We start from the raw sequence: 17,806 nt of genomic DNA, 5'->3' as shown, positions 1-17,806 counted from the left end.
TTTACTTGTTACTGGACATTAGCTATACTGATTTTTTTTGTACTGTGCAACCTAAGCTTGATGTTTTAGTGTTTATATTGAAAAATGTTTAATAAAAATGATTAAAAAACAAGGTAATTCCTCCAATGGTCACTCCTGAATAAATAGTACATCATCTATATATCTGTGCCAGAGCACCAGGCCTGGGTCCAGCTTGAGTGGGAAGACTAAATCTTCCAAATAGACATAAATAAACTGCCATCTTTTATTGAAAGATTCTGAATTGAACTTGAAATAATTGAATGTTAAAATTAACGTATTCCTATTCCGAGCCAGAATTTATTAATTCATTGAGTAAATAGAAAACTCTCTACTTTTTCATCCATAGTAATCGGGTGAGAGTTTCCCTCCATTTATATTTATGCATAAACTTAAGCTTCCTCAACAATACCCAGCACTACAAGAATAGGGTGTTATTGGAGTACCAAACATGCAGCTACGGTAAATTCAGTAACATCAAATTTAGGTGAGTGTATAGGTCCCTCTAGAGGTCAGATATTAACCAAGTAATAGCAAGGGTTTAAAACCATTGTATAACCAATACCTTGACTAACCACTGATATTCACTTATAGGGTCACAGTCGATCCAACTAAGCATCAACAGTTTAAAGTTACAGCACAAAAAAAAGGTACTAAAACCTAATCACACAGTGAAAAGGTGGAAATTGTGGTAAACAAAATTAATTGGTCTCAAGAGGAAAGAGGAATTGCTAGAGGAATTAGGGAGAAAAACCATAGAGAAGGTTTACTAAGACTCTTAACCAGATGATTTTAACAAGGCATCATTATCCAAATTTAGAAATTACTGTAATGGTCTCCTTAGGTAAACCCATTTTTACTTTAAATATGCCAAAATGGCCTTTTTGGATAAGGCAATTTGAGATTCACCCATTTGATAAAGTCATAAGTGCAGTGCTTAAAGGGGTTGGACACTTTATTTCAGATTTTCTGATATGGGAGTAGGCAGGATATTAGGTAACTTACTATTATACGTCTATTAAAAAGTTCAACACTGTTTTCTTGAAATTTAAAGTAAAGCCCATGGCTCAGAATTGTCTGTTATCTAAGCAGCCGCCATTACTGTCCATAAAATGGCCTGAGATGGAGGGTCATGTGAACTCTAACTGTCCATGACCAATCTACCTTTCAGGGCCTTATGATAGTCTTCATGTTTACAATGTTCAGGTCCTTGAAGATAGATTTGTCATGGACAAATCACATGATCACATGACCCTTATCTGCTGCCATTCTCTGCACATGGATGCCTGATGAAGTAAAGGACATTTCTGAACCAGGGAGATTTACTTTACAATTAAAGAGAGTGCCTTTTTTTTAAAGAACTGTGCCTTCCTTTTCTTGATAGGAAATAGTAGTCTTTATTTCTATACTCAATCTCAATGTGAGGTGTTCTGAGGTGTACTTTGCCTTTTTGCTGTTTACTTTTCACTACTTTTCAATGAAACCCGTTGAAACTAAAGAAAGTGGTGTAGAACATTTAATAGATGTATTTTGGCAAGTTACTTCATATCCTGCCCTCCACACATTACAAAAATATGAAGTAAATTGGTTAACCACTTTAATGATTTTGGGCGTACATATCTTACACTTCAGTGCTATGCAACTGTTCATTTTATTGCTCACAGACAGCAGGACCACAACCTCAAAGGAGAACTGTTAACAATTTTATTAAAAGGGTATTCCAACAAAGACAACATTCTTAAGTACACTCCGGATGGCAAAATAACACATTAATTTTATTAGCAAGAAATACTGCATTTCACAGCATTTCAATAGTCTTGCTGTTGTATTTTCTTGTTGTCCTTGGATACTACCAATAACTCAGTCCTAACTATGGCCAGGCAGATCAGGGGAGGAGGCAAAGATCAATAGAGCACTTCCTTTCCAGCAATCCAGCAAAGTGAAGAGGAAAGAAAGCAGCTGTACAGACAAGATAAGTCCTTGATGTGAGGGGGAGTGGGCATAGCAGTGCTGAGTGTGTGTTTTATTGGTAGGTGAGATAGCAGAGTTAAGTTTGTCTCATCCATTTCTATGTTTCAGATGTTTAAAGAATGTTCAGAAGCTAAATAAATAAACTGAGCTGTATCTTACTCTAAGCAGCTAATGTAGTGATTGGAGAAAAGCAGCAACAAAACTGGTTAGAGGGATAAAAGTTATCTTTATCATGTTAACATCACTAGGGGATTAAGATTTGAGATCTTTCCTTCATGAACAAAACCCGCATAAGGCTAAATGTATATGTAACCTCTTTATTCAGTTTTACAACAATGGATTATATTTATTCAGATGTTCACACTAGTTGTGGTACAAAGAAGTTAAAGGGAACCTGTCACCAGGGACTTTATTTTCACTAAAGACAGGTTGTAGAAGCCCATCACACCTGCAGTGCAAAATGCCTCTTTGCCTTTTATAACCATTTGCATTACAATATAATGGTGTGTTATAACTTACCTTGCTCCCTGACAAAATCATTTGTGTAGTCACAGGGGTTTAGCTTTAGTTTGGATGCATGTTAAAAAACAGCATGTGACTTGTCTGTGCTGCAGGCTGCCTCCATGTTTGTGCTCCTCCCTCACTGATGTCAGCTCACCAGGCTTTGACCTCTGTCTAGGAGGGAGGAGCTGTACATGAGCACAAAGGTGTGGTCCAAAAACTAAGGAGTGAGTAACACAAACAAGTCACATGTTGTTTTTTGAAATGCATCCAAACCAAAGCCCAGCCCCTGGGACTACACAAAGGAAGCTGTCAAGGTGCAAGGTAACATATTACACACAATTATATTGTAATGCAAATGCTTTACAGAGGCAGAGAGGCATATTTGCACTGCAGGTGTGATGGGCTTTTGCAACCTGTCTTTAGTAAAAAAAGAGTTTGGTGACAGGTTCCCTTTAAGAATATTGGTGCATGCATGTCTTGTGCAAATGTTTTTTTACTTCTTTACTTTGTGCTGTTCTACTAATTTCTTTAGATAAATACACATTAACTATAAATTGAAATATATGCCAGTTATTTAGGTTTGTGGTGCACATACAGTCCAAATGTATAATAGCCTGACTTCAGGGAGTTCAATAGATGGTTGGGTTTCTGGAATCAGTCTTTACAATGGATACAAAACGTAAAATAAATCTGCTGTACTTTCTTGTTACCAGAGTCAATCTGACTTCTCAGGTGGCAATGCAACAGATATAGCTAAATGTGGTCAGTCACAGGTCAGGCAGAAGATTGAAGCCAGGCTGTTTAGTAAGGCCAACTAGAATAGTTGTTTAACAACACCGATGATTTTGAGGCCTTTTTTGCTTTTTATGTAAATAAAACCCATGCAGTTAGGTAAAATGATCATCTTGCATCATGTCTACGTGTCTATAGGTATACCAATAAAAATTCAGGCCTGATCATATACACAAATAACATTTTATTTTAGCGAATTATGAGATAAAAAGGACACAAAAGTGAAGAATGTTCTGTTTACTCAAGGCAGTGATTCTTACATAGAGTGGGTTACTTACTACATATACTATTACACATACACAGAGACATGTAACTTTGACAGAAAAAACACACACTGAATTATGTAAATCTCTGATTCTGTGCCTTGCATAATCTGTGAATAATAGCTAAAAGATCCTCTACAAAAATCAATATCCTCCAATTTAAGGAAGTTAAGGATCTCGGGTATATATGGTAAAGATGGTTGCACTAATTATACCTTGGATAGTCTATAAGACTTTTACATTCCACACCTTGGTTTTTGGACTAACATTACTGCTAGTCAAAATATTCCATCTCCGATACTGAAAGGTTAAACCTCTGTCCTCATGCTTACCAACAAAGCAAGCAGAAATGTAATTATTATGGTGCATGGCTTTTTTTCCTTTCATAAACTAACCAGCTGTGAGGAACAGAACCAGATACTAAAGCAAAGTTGTCCTTACAAACTGTTATTCATATTCCTTTAAAAACAATCCCAAAATCTTACCAATTTTACACTGGCCACAAACCTAATTGAAGAACTGCACTATCTGTCCTGAAGAGATTACTCTACAGCAGTTATGTCATTGTTATCATGTGTGGGTTCGCAAAACGATATTGCTCATAGATAACACAGAGTCACATCATTTTATATAGAAAGTGGTCACAGCTGATCTTCTCCCATCAAAAAACTTGCCTTGAACCCAATCCCATAAAAATCACTGAATATTGCCAGTCTAGCTGCTCCCAATTTTAGAAGCTCATTCAAGATGGCTTTCCCTATGATCATTTATCAGAAACTAGGAAACAAATTAGAAAAACAGAATATATTTCACAACCTGCAATTATAATTAACAGCAGCATTCTCAAGAGCACCTAGTCACCGGCTTGGCCCCCATCTCATCCAGCAGGACAAACTCCAGCAGGACTACTACAACATAACAAATGGAGTCATCAGGCTTGACATGTCGGTACGGGGCCGAAACGTGTCGCTGTCTTCACAATAAATACCATTGGTATTTTTAATTACCATTGGATTTTAATCCTGCTATCTGAGTCTAAACGGCCCTGTCCTGTGACCTGTTTCAGGTTTTGTGTATACTTCCCTCATGACACAGGGCTCCTGGTCTCCGGATGAACGTAGCTATTCTGGATTGGCTGCCAGACTCATAAAATCACAAAAAAGTTTTAACATTATTTTCATCAGGTGAAAGTCTTGGGTCATTCACTCTATTCTACACCCTGTTTTTACAGTATTATAAGAGGTGTGCGCTTTTGTCTTCCTCTCTCTTGCATCTTCGCTATCTCGGGGGGCCTGAGTTGACATTCGAACCCTCATCCCAGGCTTTGTCGTCTATCATATATAATGAAACATTTATAGTCGCATTGTGTCGCACGCGATCAGATTTTGGTGCAATCACGCCGGATTTCATACGACACAAATCGGGGTGCATGTGTCGCAAGCCAAGCAATTACATGCACCAAGAAGAAGATGCTGAACCTGAGCGGGGAGCAGGACATGCAGGATATCGGGTGCACGATGTAAGTGAATCGCGGCACATTGCATTCTCTTCGGACACTCCGGATCGAGGAACGTGCAGGACCAGGTAAGTAAATGCGCTCCGCATGTTTGGTTCAGTTTTAAATGACTATAGCCCTGCTGTTAGGTAGCCTAAAACTTTACCAATCCAGCTATAATGTAATTTGTGTAATTGACAAAAGAGGGTTAATTTTTGTGCCCTGATTTGACCAAACAATTTTGACAGCTAAAAAATGGTTAATATTCTGTGTATTATAGTGGAGATGAACTGCAGTATATGGCTGGTATTACCAGGGGTGTAACTTGAGGGGCTGCAAAGATCACAACTGGGCCACAGAGGCTTAGGGGTTGACATTTTTCCATATGAGAAGGCTATTACCTCATCCTCATTGACTGTAAGCTCTTGCGAGCAGGACCCTCATTCCGATTGTTTTCATATAACTGTTATTACTCTGTAATGTCTTATTTTATTTGTATATGTTCCCCAAAATCTGTAAAGCGCTACGGAATATGATGGCTTTATTAAACATACATCAAAGTTGGGGCCTGACACACACTTTGCACTCTGGCCCATCAGCTTCAAGATACGCCATTAGGCATTAGGTTACTATTCGTTAGTTAAGTACGAACCCTCTTATTTTGCTCAAGGTAAGCTGATACATGGAACAATACACATTACAACGAATAACATACAACGGTTATACTGCATATTAAAGTCTAATTGAGTAGTAAAAAGAATATACTGTAACAATATCTATGCATATGTGTACTATCAGCGTCCTATACAACGCATAGCTCTTATATTACTCAGTGCTGTACATGACATGTTCTACTTTATTATTATTATTCTTCTAAGTCTCTAGAATAATATTGGTACCTTATATATTGTGAAATGGAAACCATTTAATGTGTGACACAATGGCCCAAATATATTAAAACCGGTGCAGTGTTCATTGGTATTGTGTCTGCGCCAGTATTTTCTCTAAGTCTGCACCAGAAAATATGTCTTTATGAATTGTTTGCGCCACTTTTGTGTCATGTTTGCACTTTCTCTGAAACTGTAGAAAACTGCACCTCAAGGAGCGTGTTGGAGCTTAGTCGCAGTTTACGGCACATTTATTACTAAGCTGTGCTACACTACACTATTAGTATAGATATTAGTGTAAATATGTGTAAATATATGCGCAAACACCTATTTTTTCTTGGTGCACTTGGCTTCATGCTGTTGTGACAGAAGTGTGTCACATATCAGTTATAAATGTCACAAACTAGAACACACACTACCACGCCCATTTAAGTGCTCAGTATTAAAAATTCTGTCGCACAGACATAGTAAATACATATGCAACCACCAAAATCACTTTTTTATATGCAAACCAGGACAAAAAACTGTTGCAGAAGCAATAATATATCTGCTTCATTGGGGGAACTGGGTTCCCACTAGAAGTTATTTGCTCAGTGTTATAATCGATGGCATTATAATCATTACCCATCCAATTCCCTGGAAGTACTTGTATAAGCCTATTACATATGTGTATTATTGCACTTCCAGAGTACAGTCCATACCTTTTTCTCATGTATCCAGAAACGAATAGTAGTTTTGTATCTTTAGTTACTGTAGCAAGTAACATTATTATTAGTAGTATATAAGATAGAGCCCTATTGCTTGTGCCCACAAAAGGGAAATAACTGTAAGGGCTTAGCCTCTTATAAAATGCCTTAACGTTGCCGCCATGGTATATAACAATTAATGCAAAGTGGTTTTCCCCAAAGTAATTTTTAAAAACTTTGGTGCCAATTATGGTGTCAAAATCCAGATCAACAAAGGACATTGTGGTACCAACAGCTGTGGTATACCGTATTTTTCTGCCTATAAGGCGCACCGGACTATAAGTCGCATTAGTCCGATGCGCCTTATATATGTAATAATTCCATATATAAGGCGCATCGGACTATAAGGCGCGGGGTCCGGGGGCGTGGCGGAGGTCCGGGGGCGGAGCGGAGACCCGACGGGAGAAGAGACGCGACGCGACCCGAAGACGCGACCCGACGAGACGCGGCGACGCGGGGAAGGTGAGGGGGAGGTGGAGGAGGGCAGCGGACCATACTTACATAGGTCCCCGCTACCGGAGACAGCAGATCTCCAGCGGGAACTGCAGACCGACGCGGCAGAAGTTGTTCGTGCCGCGTGGTCTGCAGTTCCCGCTGGAGATCTGCTGTCTCCGGTAGCGGGGACCTATGTAAGTATGGTCCGCTGCCCAGCGCCATACATAGGGCGCACCGGACTATAAGGCGCACCTTGGATTTCCACGGAAATCCAAGGCTTTTAAGTGCGCCTTATAGTCCGGAAAATACGGTACATGACAAAACATCAATTTTACGTTTGCAAGTGCTGTCAACTCCCTTTAGAGGGGTCATATAGGAATCATTTGCTAACTTAAAGTTTGGTAAAATCGCATTGTGACATTTTACAATTATGCAGAAGAAATGTGTCAATAGATATGGAGTACTGATGAATTTTGTAAATCTATATTGTGATTTATGAACAGTCTCTTGGATGGAAATAAGAATTGAATATTTTTATGAGCTGATTGTAGCAATGATGGTAAGACTATATTCTAATTTCCCTAGCATGACTATTGTATTCACACATGTCAGTTCAGTGATCAGAAAGATTTGTACGGATAATACATTCTGCTATTTGGACAAAGAACAGCATTTTAGCTGTCCCTGACATTTACACATAAACACTGCCTTTGTAGGCTTCACAAAATACAACTTCTGCTGGCAGAGCAAACTCAAAAGGGTAAAAGGATAGAAGTCTACAGTATTCAAAAATATTATATAGAGGAGCATGTCCTTTTTCAAAGATATTCATGGCTTCCTCTTTCAGAATCATGCCACTCATGGTAGCGGGTGCACCTCCTCTTGGTCTTGGCACCCACCCCCCTTTTCCAGTTTTCCTGACTCTGCAGTTCTGTCCTTGCCTGGCTGTGATCACTGGCTCTTTTTGTTTAGGGATTAATCCACAGAACGCACAGTGATGAAGCCGTGCTGAGCTGTGATGGACTGCCTTGTCTCCAGGCTCTTCACCTGATGGGTGAAGAAGTGTACATCTATGGGTGCCTTTTTCTGGCACCCCTCCTCCTTGTCTAAGAAGAAACTACCTGTGGCACTGTGATAGTAACATCTGCTCTCTGCTTATGTTAGATGAGATCAACACTGCTTTGCGGAGAAGTGGACAGTCCCTGTCTCCATGGCTGCTGCACAAATAGGTCTCACCTGTCCCAAGGCAGAGGGAAAGACATGGGAATTCCTCCCTCAGACAAGTCACTGTCCTGTGCTTCCGGTATGGTGGGAAGCAGATTCTGCTGACACAGACGACGTCTCAGCCCCAAGAGCAAAGGTTGGGGCATGGAACAGATGTCTACATTGTTGCCAAGATCTATCCAGGCTAATGATGGGAAGTTGGCACTGTCCTTCATGGCTTCGCTGAGCTCCTTTAGAGTGGAACAAGTAAGACGGTTTCCGTTAAGTGCAAGGTGCGTTATATTGGGAAGAACTGCTAGAGCAGGTAGAATCAAACTGAGGGTGCTGTCTGTGAGATCAGTAAAGCTTAAGTCAATACTTATTAGATTATCTCCATGGCTTTGTAAGTAGAGGATCACACGCTGCACATCTCTGGGAGTCAAGGAGATACCAGACAGATCCAGGGACTCAGTATTAGCCTTCTGTTGTAGGCTGTTCTTTAGGCTGGCAAAAGAGAACAAATCAACTTGGTGCAATATTTATATTTGTATACAATTTGGAAAATGCAGTATAAATATAAAAATGTTGATTATCAAGCTCAATGAAATTATTAATCTACCATCAAAATCAAGCATGATAAACCAGGGACACGTACTCATAGATCCAGGCACCGTGACTGTGGACAGAGCCCCTCCATGCTGTAGATTCACAAAATGTTACACAGGCAGTGGTGGAGGTGGTGGTGGTGGGGCGGTCACTGAGGGAGAAGAGCAGAGGGGAGGGGAAAACAGTGTATCCGCTTGTGTACTGGCAACAGTACAAGGGGGGCTATGGTAACCTCCCCAGAGCCCTTCTGGCGTTTCATTAGCATAATGCTAAAAGTTGATTTAATAAATAAAGAGGCCATGGATAACAAATATAAAAAAAACATTACCACAACCACAGAGCCTGGATCTATAAGTAAGTGTCCCTGGTTTATCATGATGGATTCTAAACTTGTCATACCTTGAGATTGATCATGTAAGTGTGCTACAAACATTAACACATATATCAACATACCTAACGGTTATCAGAATTGGATGCAAATTATATAAACTATATAGACCATGTTAGAAGGGACAGTTTTTAAATTCATGTTACAATTCCTTAATAATATAGCGAGTCCCTCTACAGGCCAATGCATCCACATTAATAATTAACATTCAACAGTTAATTGAAATTCAACATTAAACAGTAGCGTTAAGTTAGATTCAATATTTTGGGTTCCTTTATGGAGATGATCCTTCTACTACCTAAAAATACCCCATCATAATGAACTATAATCAACATCCAGAAATAGGTTGTCTTTAGTTCAACAGAACTTGAGCTGCTCTCATTGCTTGTCTCTCTATAGTAGCTCATATAGGGGTCCACAGGGAGGAACTGCTTTCTGCTATCCTTACACCCAAATAGGACTTTTTTGAGTTGTATGTTCTATATTTACATGATCCCAATGCTTAATGGGCACAAACTAGTAAATCAGATAAATGCATAAATCAATCATTTAGCATAGAATATTAGCTCTCTAAATGTTAAGTATGGCCAATTTTCTTCAGTTTCTGTAATTAGTAAAGTTGATTTTTATTATGTATAGAATCTATACATTTTTCTCTGCTGCCATCAGTCCCCTATTTTATAACTTACTCACCAAGCCATACTTTTCCTCCGAGGTAGACTGTGTCGATGCCACTTTGAGTGGGGGGTCAAATGGTAAAGAAGCTGCCGACAGATGCGATCTGTAGATTTCATTTGGTCCTGTTCCTAAAAATGTACATTTTTATTTTAAAAAAAATTTCTAATCATTTATTTAGACAAGAACATGCACTACTATGTTTAATTCCTATTTGGCTAACCTGCAGCGATTATGCCCCATACCGGCCAGTATATGAGGAAAGTAGAATAAGACAAGCCATTATTTTTGAAAGCAAAGTGAGGAACTAAAATGGGGTATTGTTGTAGCTGTCAGAGCTGTTGCGGCTTCTGAGATTTTACAGACCTCCTGTAATTGTCATGACTGAAGAGACCCTTTTACAAGCATATAAACCCTTTTAAAAGGCATTTTTCATTGGCACAAGCAGCTACACATTTATAGATTGTGTTCACATACTGCGGAACCTTCGCAATCACATTTAAAGGGGAGTTATAATTTTTTATCACAATTGTTGCAGATAGTTTTACGTAGCAGTGCCCTGTTAAATGAGTTGTCTCCATTGCTTAATTTCTCAGTGGCAACCATTTCATAGTCCACTAGTCTTGGACATCAAAACCAATTACATCAACTTTGTTCTAATAAGGTAGATGACAGTAAACAAAATCTTCTTTAAGTCCTCCATGATTGGTTCTTTATAAAGCATAACTTAACCTTTGAAGCAAATATTTTTTATTTCAGAAATACATAGCGTAGATCAGTGATGGCGAAGCTTTTAGAGACCGGGTGCCCAAGTTACAACCAAAACCCACTTATTTACCATCAAGTGCCAATTTAAACAGTGACTTATTGCTACCTGTTCTTCCACAACATTCAATCATATCAGCCCCCTAAGTACACCAATAAAGTTGAAAGCAGGAAAGCGACTATCATTGTAGCTTCTCTTCAGTGTCTCTCTGTACAGGAAGAATCATTTGGCCAGCAAGGGGACCTAACAAGATAATCTGACCCTGTTTATACCTTCTCACTCTTACTGCAGTTCCAATCAGTCAAGGATGTGTCACCTTACAAAAGTGTTGATAGCAGCATCTCAAGTTGTCTGGGACTGCAGGAAGATTTGAGTCCTGTCTAGTGAACTCTGTCGTGGGGTGGCAGCCTGGGTGCCCACAGGAAAGGCTATGAGTGCCACCTCTGGCACCTGTGCCATAGGTTCGCCATCACTGGCGTAGATGATTATAGGAAACTTTGTCAAGTAAAGAAACTTTTCTGTGCCTTGTTCCTGCTCTTTCTCCTGTAGTGAGCAGTGTATCTGAAAGCTTTCTGAGGTCCATCCACTTCATACAGATATAAAGACTAATGATTAACTCTTTTCATACCTAGAGTATTTTCAGCTGTCCGAGGAGTTTAGCCTATGCAGGGAGTGTCAGTAAACAGTTTACTCATAAGTAACATTATCAGGTTCCTTTATCTCTCAGCTGTTGGAGGGAGGAGACCAGGACAGAAAGATGATTTACACAAACTGCTTCATGGCAACAATTTATTTTGTAAAATATATTACAAAGTTTACTATTATTATCTGCCCTATTTATTTCTACATTTGTGTTGAAAGTTTAGTTCCACGTTAACGGGGTTGTCCACTTTTAGAAAATAATCAATATGGTTTTTGCAAAAAAAAGTTATACAATTTTCCAATATAGTAGTACGTCACGCGTAGTCTGCGGGTGAATGGAGAGGGCTCACGGGTTGAGCCCTCTCCATAACTGGTAAGTCTTTGCTCCATATTGCAGCAAACACTTACCGGTAACACCCGTGATCAGTGCCCACGATCGGTGTTAATCCAAGTCGAAAATGGCACTTTTTGCCATTCTGGAAAATATAAAAAATTCAATAAAAAGTGATCAAAAGGCTGTGCAGTCCTAAAATGGAAACATTGAAAACATTCAAAAAGTCGCAAAAAAATGACAGCACCCACAGCTCTGTACACCAAAGTATGAAAAAGTTATTAGTGCCAGAAGATGGCACCAACCCAAAGAATAAAGTAGACATGTCATTTGGCTATGGAGCTGACGGAAATTGTCGAGCCCCGCGGATAGGGCCTAAGTTTTGTTTGTGGAAAAACCTCTTTAATCATTACATTTTGGGAAGTGCAGGGTGAAAATCTTGACTCAAAACCTAGTCTATGACGTTCCCTAAATCAAAGGGAGTGGCTGGCAAAATCTGGTGATCAACACAAATATTACAAGCCAAACTGAAATATTCAGAGACAAGGAGGCTGTGTGGAGGGGGGTGAAAGCAGTTGTGCTCAATTGTTACATTGGGGGTCATTTACTAAGGGCCCGATTTGCGTTTTCCCGACGTGTTACCCGAATATTTTCGATTTGCGCCGATTTTCCCTGTATTGCCCTGGGATTTTGGCGCACGCGATCGGATTGTGGCGCATCGGCGCCAGCATGCACGTGACGGAAATCTTGCGGCGTGGTTGAACGAAAACCCGACGGATTCGGAAAAAACTGCCGCATTTAAAAAAAAATGTGTCGTGGGATTCACGCTTACCTTACCAGGTATAGGCTTGTGCATTCCGGCGGACCTCGGGGAACTTCAGCGCAGCAGCGACATCTGGTGGACGGCGGAGGAACTACCTTAGTGAATCGCCGGAAGACCCGAATCCACGGCACAGAACGCGCCGCTGGATCGCGAATGGGCCGGGTAAGTAAATCTGCCCCATTGTGTCTGATTGGATTGGTAACACATCAGTTTTTTCACCTTTACAAGAGATCTATGTCCAAGTATTTTTTAACAGAGACCATCCTTATTATATTTATACCAGGCTTTTATATTTGATTCTTCTGAAAATATATTTGCAGCATTTTATCAGACAGGTATCATGTACACAATAACAGCTCTTACATTTTCTGAGCCTGTGATATTCAGTGTTATTTTCATTACATAGGAGTAGATTTATTTGAGCTATCTGTTTTATGATGGAAATTAGAAAGATCCGTTCTGGCTCCAGAATTGTCTCCGTGAAGCAGGAATGGCTAAGTGATGGGGTGGGACTTAGGAAAAACTAACAGGTTGTAAGCCTATAGGATACATTGCTATATTCCTATTGTTATATTATTTTCTTTCAGACAGCATACCCAGATTCAGAATATGCCATCGTGTTTACTGTAGTCTGTTGTCTATGGGATTACACTTAATTAGTATAAGAAGGAGTGACAAATTGCTTCTACATGTAAAAACAACAACATACACTGCCTCAAGCACTCCTTACAATGTGTATATGTGCATACATTCAATCAAGATGTAATTTATTCAATATATGATAAAACCCCCTATATGATAAGACCAACATTGCAAAGGTGAAAAGTGTTGTTTCAGCGGAGCTGTCATCACAAACAAGATGGCCAGAAGAAAACCAAATAATATTTGGTAATAATATAATTTTTTCTGTCTTAGAAAATACGAACTGGATAAAGCAATGAATTGTTTCTTTTTTAGAAAAGTATCAGTGTATCTCTTTACATGGCCCCTACCTCCCTTTCTCCATGTATTATCCACTCCCTAATCTCTCTCAGCCTCCACCTTCTCTACCAGTTACATGATCTTATCATTGATATTCAGAACAAGTCTTCGTGTTTCTGGAAGGTTTTCCCTCCAAGGCAGAAAACAAAACCATGCTACTTACCAGGAGGCCTGTCTATGTAGATAATAACAACAACAGCATACATAATAATAACACTATACATAAATAATGATACTATAAATAATAACAATAACACTCAACATAAATAATAATACTATAAATAATAATAGCAAGACACATAAATAATAACAAAATGAATAATAATAACATTATAAATAACAACACTTTACATAAATAATAATAATAACACAATACATAAATAAATATAACCACTGTGAATAATGTTATAAATTACAACAGACATCAATAATAATAACATTGTACATAAATAATAACACTATGAGTAATAATAACACTATACATAATGTTGTATACCAATTGTATGGAGCAGTGTTAGCTGAAGGAGGGATGTTATTGTATGTCCATGTCTTACCTTCCTTGGACACTGCAATTCCCTGGCCAGGCTGAGGAGCAGCTCATGGGAGATTGGATCCACCAGGTTGAGGAAAGTGACATGCCTATATAAGATATCATTGAGGAATGTCCCCTCCAGGCCCAGGTCCTGCAGAGACAGTAAAAGGGGAGGTCACCAGAGTGTGGAGCAAGGTTAGGGGACATTATAGAGTGCCTCAGGGGCTCCTCACCTTGCGGAGCACTCTGAGGATGTGCAGCGCCCGCTCCTGCTTGTGGTCCCGGAGCAGAGCCTGTATGTCCCGTATCCAGGCGGCTCTCCTCACATACGGAGCGGGTTTATTCCTACGCAGGATCCGCTCCGAGTTCAGGATGAGGGAAGTGAGGGCGAAATCAGTGCGGGACCCCGCCGCCGTCTCCCCCCGGAGCGGCCCCATGTCCATACTGTCCTCAGGCTCGTCTTCCAGGCTGCTCTGCCTGCTCAGCCGGCCCCCCATTATCCTGCACTACTGCACCCAGCAGTCACTACAATGGGAAGGCACATTCCACCTGGAACGTGACAATTCCCGCCATAGCCCTAGGAGCTGTCCACGGCCGCGGTGCTGAACCCCGTGCTGCTGCTGCTGCTGTGTCTGGAGCCGCCTGCCCTGTGTTTGTTTATATTCCAATGGAGAGCGGAGACGTGTGTGGCGCGGGGGGATGGGGCAGCTCTGTGTCTGGGATGGAGGAGGAGGGCTGCCAGTGTGTCTGAGGAGAGAGGGAACAGGGAGGGCACCATGTCAGGGTGTGACATCCCCTCACACACTGCACTGTCACTCAAATATGTCGCAATACAAAGAAATCATTTCCCTCTCCTCTTATATCAAGTTTTTAAGCTTATGTGCAGCTGTGACTGAGAAAGTTGGGTTACCCATTAGCCATAACAGGAACTGGTTGTCACACAGCTTTTCCAGAATAAGACATATCTCTGACATGCTTATATAAAGAACAAAAATTACAATATAGTCAACTTTAAAAGAATGGTTGACAGAAGTCAACACAATGGCCCACATATATTAATGGAAACCTTCTATTTGTTTTTATGCATTGTGAACCAAACAGAGCTTGAGAATGCTGTACTGTACTACACTGATGCAGCAACATACTGAACAGAGTAGTTTTGCTCAAAAAACAATTATAAAATTGAGGACCTTGGGAAAGCTGCTTGCAGGCTGACTGCCAAGAGCGGCCTGGATGTCCAGACTGGACTAATCAAACTCTGCAGAATGACTCAATACACAACAGGTGGAGGATGATGCATTCAGTGATTACTTCTGCCTGTTAGGGACAACATAGTGAATACAGTGTTCTAGGCTTATGCTGGGAGGGTCAAGGCTCAAGGTATGCTTGGTTCATAATGCATAAAAATAAATGGTAGATTTCCTTTAACCCCTTAACGACTTGGCCTTTTTTAGTTTTCTCACTTCCATTTTTCACTCACCAACTTCAAAAATCTATAACTTTTTTATATTTCCACATAAAGAGCTGTGTTATGGCTTATTTTCTGCGTAACAAATTGCACTTCATAGTGACAGTATTTAATATTCCATGGCGTGTACTGGGAAGCGGGAAAAAAATTCCAAATTCAGTGAAAATGGTGAAAAACTACATTTGCGACGTATTCTTGTGGGCTTGGATTTTACAGCTTTCACTCTGCGTCCCAAATGAAATGTCTACTTTATTCTTTGGGTCGGTACGATCACGTGGATACCAAATTTGTATAGGTTTTATAATGTTTTTATACATTTAAAAAAATTAAAACCTGTACAAAATATTTTTTTTATTTTGCCATCTTCTGGCGCCAATAACTTTTTCATACTTTGGTGTACGGAGCTGTGGGTAGTGTCATTTTTTGCAAATTTTGATGGCGTTTTCATTGCTATAATTTTTGGGACTGTGCAACCTTTTGATCACTTTTTATAATTTTTTTTATATTTTTTAAAATGGCAAAAAAATGCCATTTTTTACTTTGGATTCTATTTTCCGTTACGGGGTTAAACGCAGTGAAAAACCGTTATTATATTTTGATAGATTGGACATTTTCGGACGCGGTGATACCTAATGTGTTTATGATTTTTACTGTTTTTTTATATTTATATCCGTTCTAGGGAAAGGGGGGTGATTTTAATTTTTAGGGTTTTTTATTATAATTTTTTTTTAAACTTTTTTTTATTTTTACTTTTACTATTTTTACTCTAACCCTAGGTAGTCTGATTCATCCTATGATATACTGCCATACTACTGTATGGCAGTATATGTGGATTTACTCCCCATTCATTACAATGTGCAATTAGCACATTGTAATGCATGGGTTAACACGAAGTAGCCTCGCCGTACTAGGGGATAAAACCTTTGCGCCACTTTATGTCAGACTTTGCACTAGAAAGAACATGCACATTTCTTGCACATATATTTAAGAAGGCACTGAAAGAGGTGTTCTGGTGTACAGTCAGACCATGCGCCACATTTATCATACAATGTCCAGCAGAATTGTGTTGCAAGGTCTATGTTAAAGGGGCACCAAAAATGTTGGTACACTCTGTTAGAGCAGTGCAGGGAGCACTAGATTCATGAAAACCGTGCTCCACAATTCATGAATCTGGCATACCATGCACACTACACAGGCAAACGGCACATTTTTTGTGATAAATGTGAGCCAATAAGCTCCTTCCAGAGGTAGAGTTTAAAATTGTCATTAACTTTTACACCACTAAACTATCATTCCCCTCAGTTAGGGTATAAAATGTTCTTTCTAGCATTCACTCTTTTATATGAAATCTCTCCCATTTGCCCACACAAAATCTTATGCTTAGAGGCTGGATGGAAGCATGACTTTAGATGCATATATCTTCAGTTCTATACCATGGTTCTGGTATCAGATCAAAGAAGAGAATTTTATCTTTCAACTCACACGATACCTGTGTTTCTGTGGTCTACAAGCAGGTAAATTTATAGTTAAGAATGTGAGCTGCGGACAAAGATTTAATTCCCTCCTCCTTTTCTTTAAAGAAAACCTACCATTTGATTTGATGCATTATGAACCACACATACCTTGAGAATGCTGTAGCTAAACTGGTGCAGAAACATATCTTGTTTAACCCCTAAGCTGAGTGGTTTTGCTGAAAAAACAATTATAAATTCCGGACCTTGAGAAAGCTGGGTTGCATACTGCTTGTCATTCATAAGCACATTATATGGAGATTCCTGAACTGTCCAGACAGGACTAATCAATCTAAGCTGGATGAGTTATAGTGGAGCCAGTGGAGGATTGTGCAGCGCTTGATTACTTTTGCCTGTCAGGCACAACTCAGCGATTACATCATTCACTAAAGCAGTTCAAGAGGAGAAGCACCAAGCCAGGCAAAGGAGTGACAGAGCCTCATTATCCTGACACTTTAGCCCGACTCACACATGACTTGAGGCGATTTCATTTTAAAGGTAAACAAATGAGATTTCACATAAAAGAGAATTTTAGAAAGCATGTATCATACCCTACCTGCAGGGGCTGCTAGTTTAGTGACAGGTGACAGATTCTTTTAAAATGAGAATCTTATAAAGCAATATAAGCAAAGGGAAGAGACCACATGAATATTTTATGCAGACTGAAAGGTACTTCTTTATAATAAACAGATGTTTGACACTGCTTGTATCTGACATTGTTCACTGGATGACTTGCACAATTTCTATCTATTCTGATTAATACTTTCAA

General features: G+C 39.6%; 1 protein-coding gene across 1 annotated transcript; it reads right to left on the bottom strand.

The window, feature by feature from the left end:
• Positions 1 to 7,296: 7,296 nt before the first annotated feature.
• LRRC75B (leucine rich repeat containing 75B) lies at positions 7,297 to 14,820 on the bottom strand. The gene is made up of 4 exons (XM_072145412.1): positions 14,292 to 14,820; positions 14,081 to 14,209; positions 10,002 to 10,114; positions 7,297 to 8,818 (listed from the first exon to the last, which is right to left on the bottom strand). The coding sequence occupies exons 1-4, from the start codon at positions 14,553 to 14,555 to the stop codon at positions 8,344 to 8,346; spliced, it is 981 nt and encodes a 326-aa protein (XP_072001513.1). The 5' UTR covers positions 14,556 to 14,820; the 3' UTR covers positions 7,297 to 8,343.
• Between the last annotated feature and the right edge of the window lie 2,986 nt (positions 14,821 to 17,806).

The sequence above is a fragment of the Engystomops pustulosus genome, chromosome 1 (genome assembly GCF_040894005.1).
Source record: "Engystomops pustulosus chromosome 1, aEngPut4.maternal, whole genome shotgun sequence".
Classification (NCBI taxonomy): Eukaryota; Metazoa; Chordata; class Amphibia; order Anura; family Leptodactylidae; genus Engystomops; species Engystomops pustulosus.
The sequence above is the reverse complement of the archived record's forward strand: the minus strand, read 5'-3'. Positions and strand labels throughout refer to the sequence as shown.

Bases quoted from the DNA above. Each gene is read 5' to 3' on its own strand.
- LRRC75B (XM_072145412.1), bottom strand. From the start codon at position 14,555: ATGGGGGGCCGGCTGAGCAGGCAGAGCAGCCTGGAAGACGAGCCTGAG. The intron at 10,115-14,080 runs GTAAGACATGGA...GTACATTTTTAG, and splicing joins AATTGCAGTGTCCAAGGAAG to GAACAGGACCAAATGAAATC. The intron at 8,819-10,001 runs GTGAGTAAGTTA...CTCTTTTGCCAG, and splicing joins CGGAGGAAAAGTATGGCTTG to CCTAAAGAACAGCCTACAAC.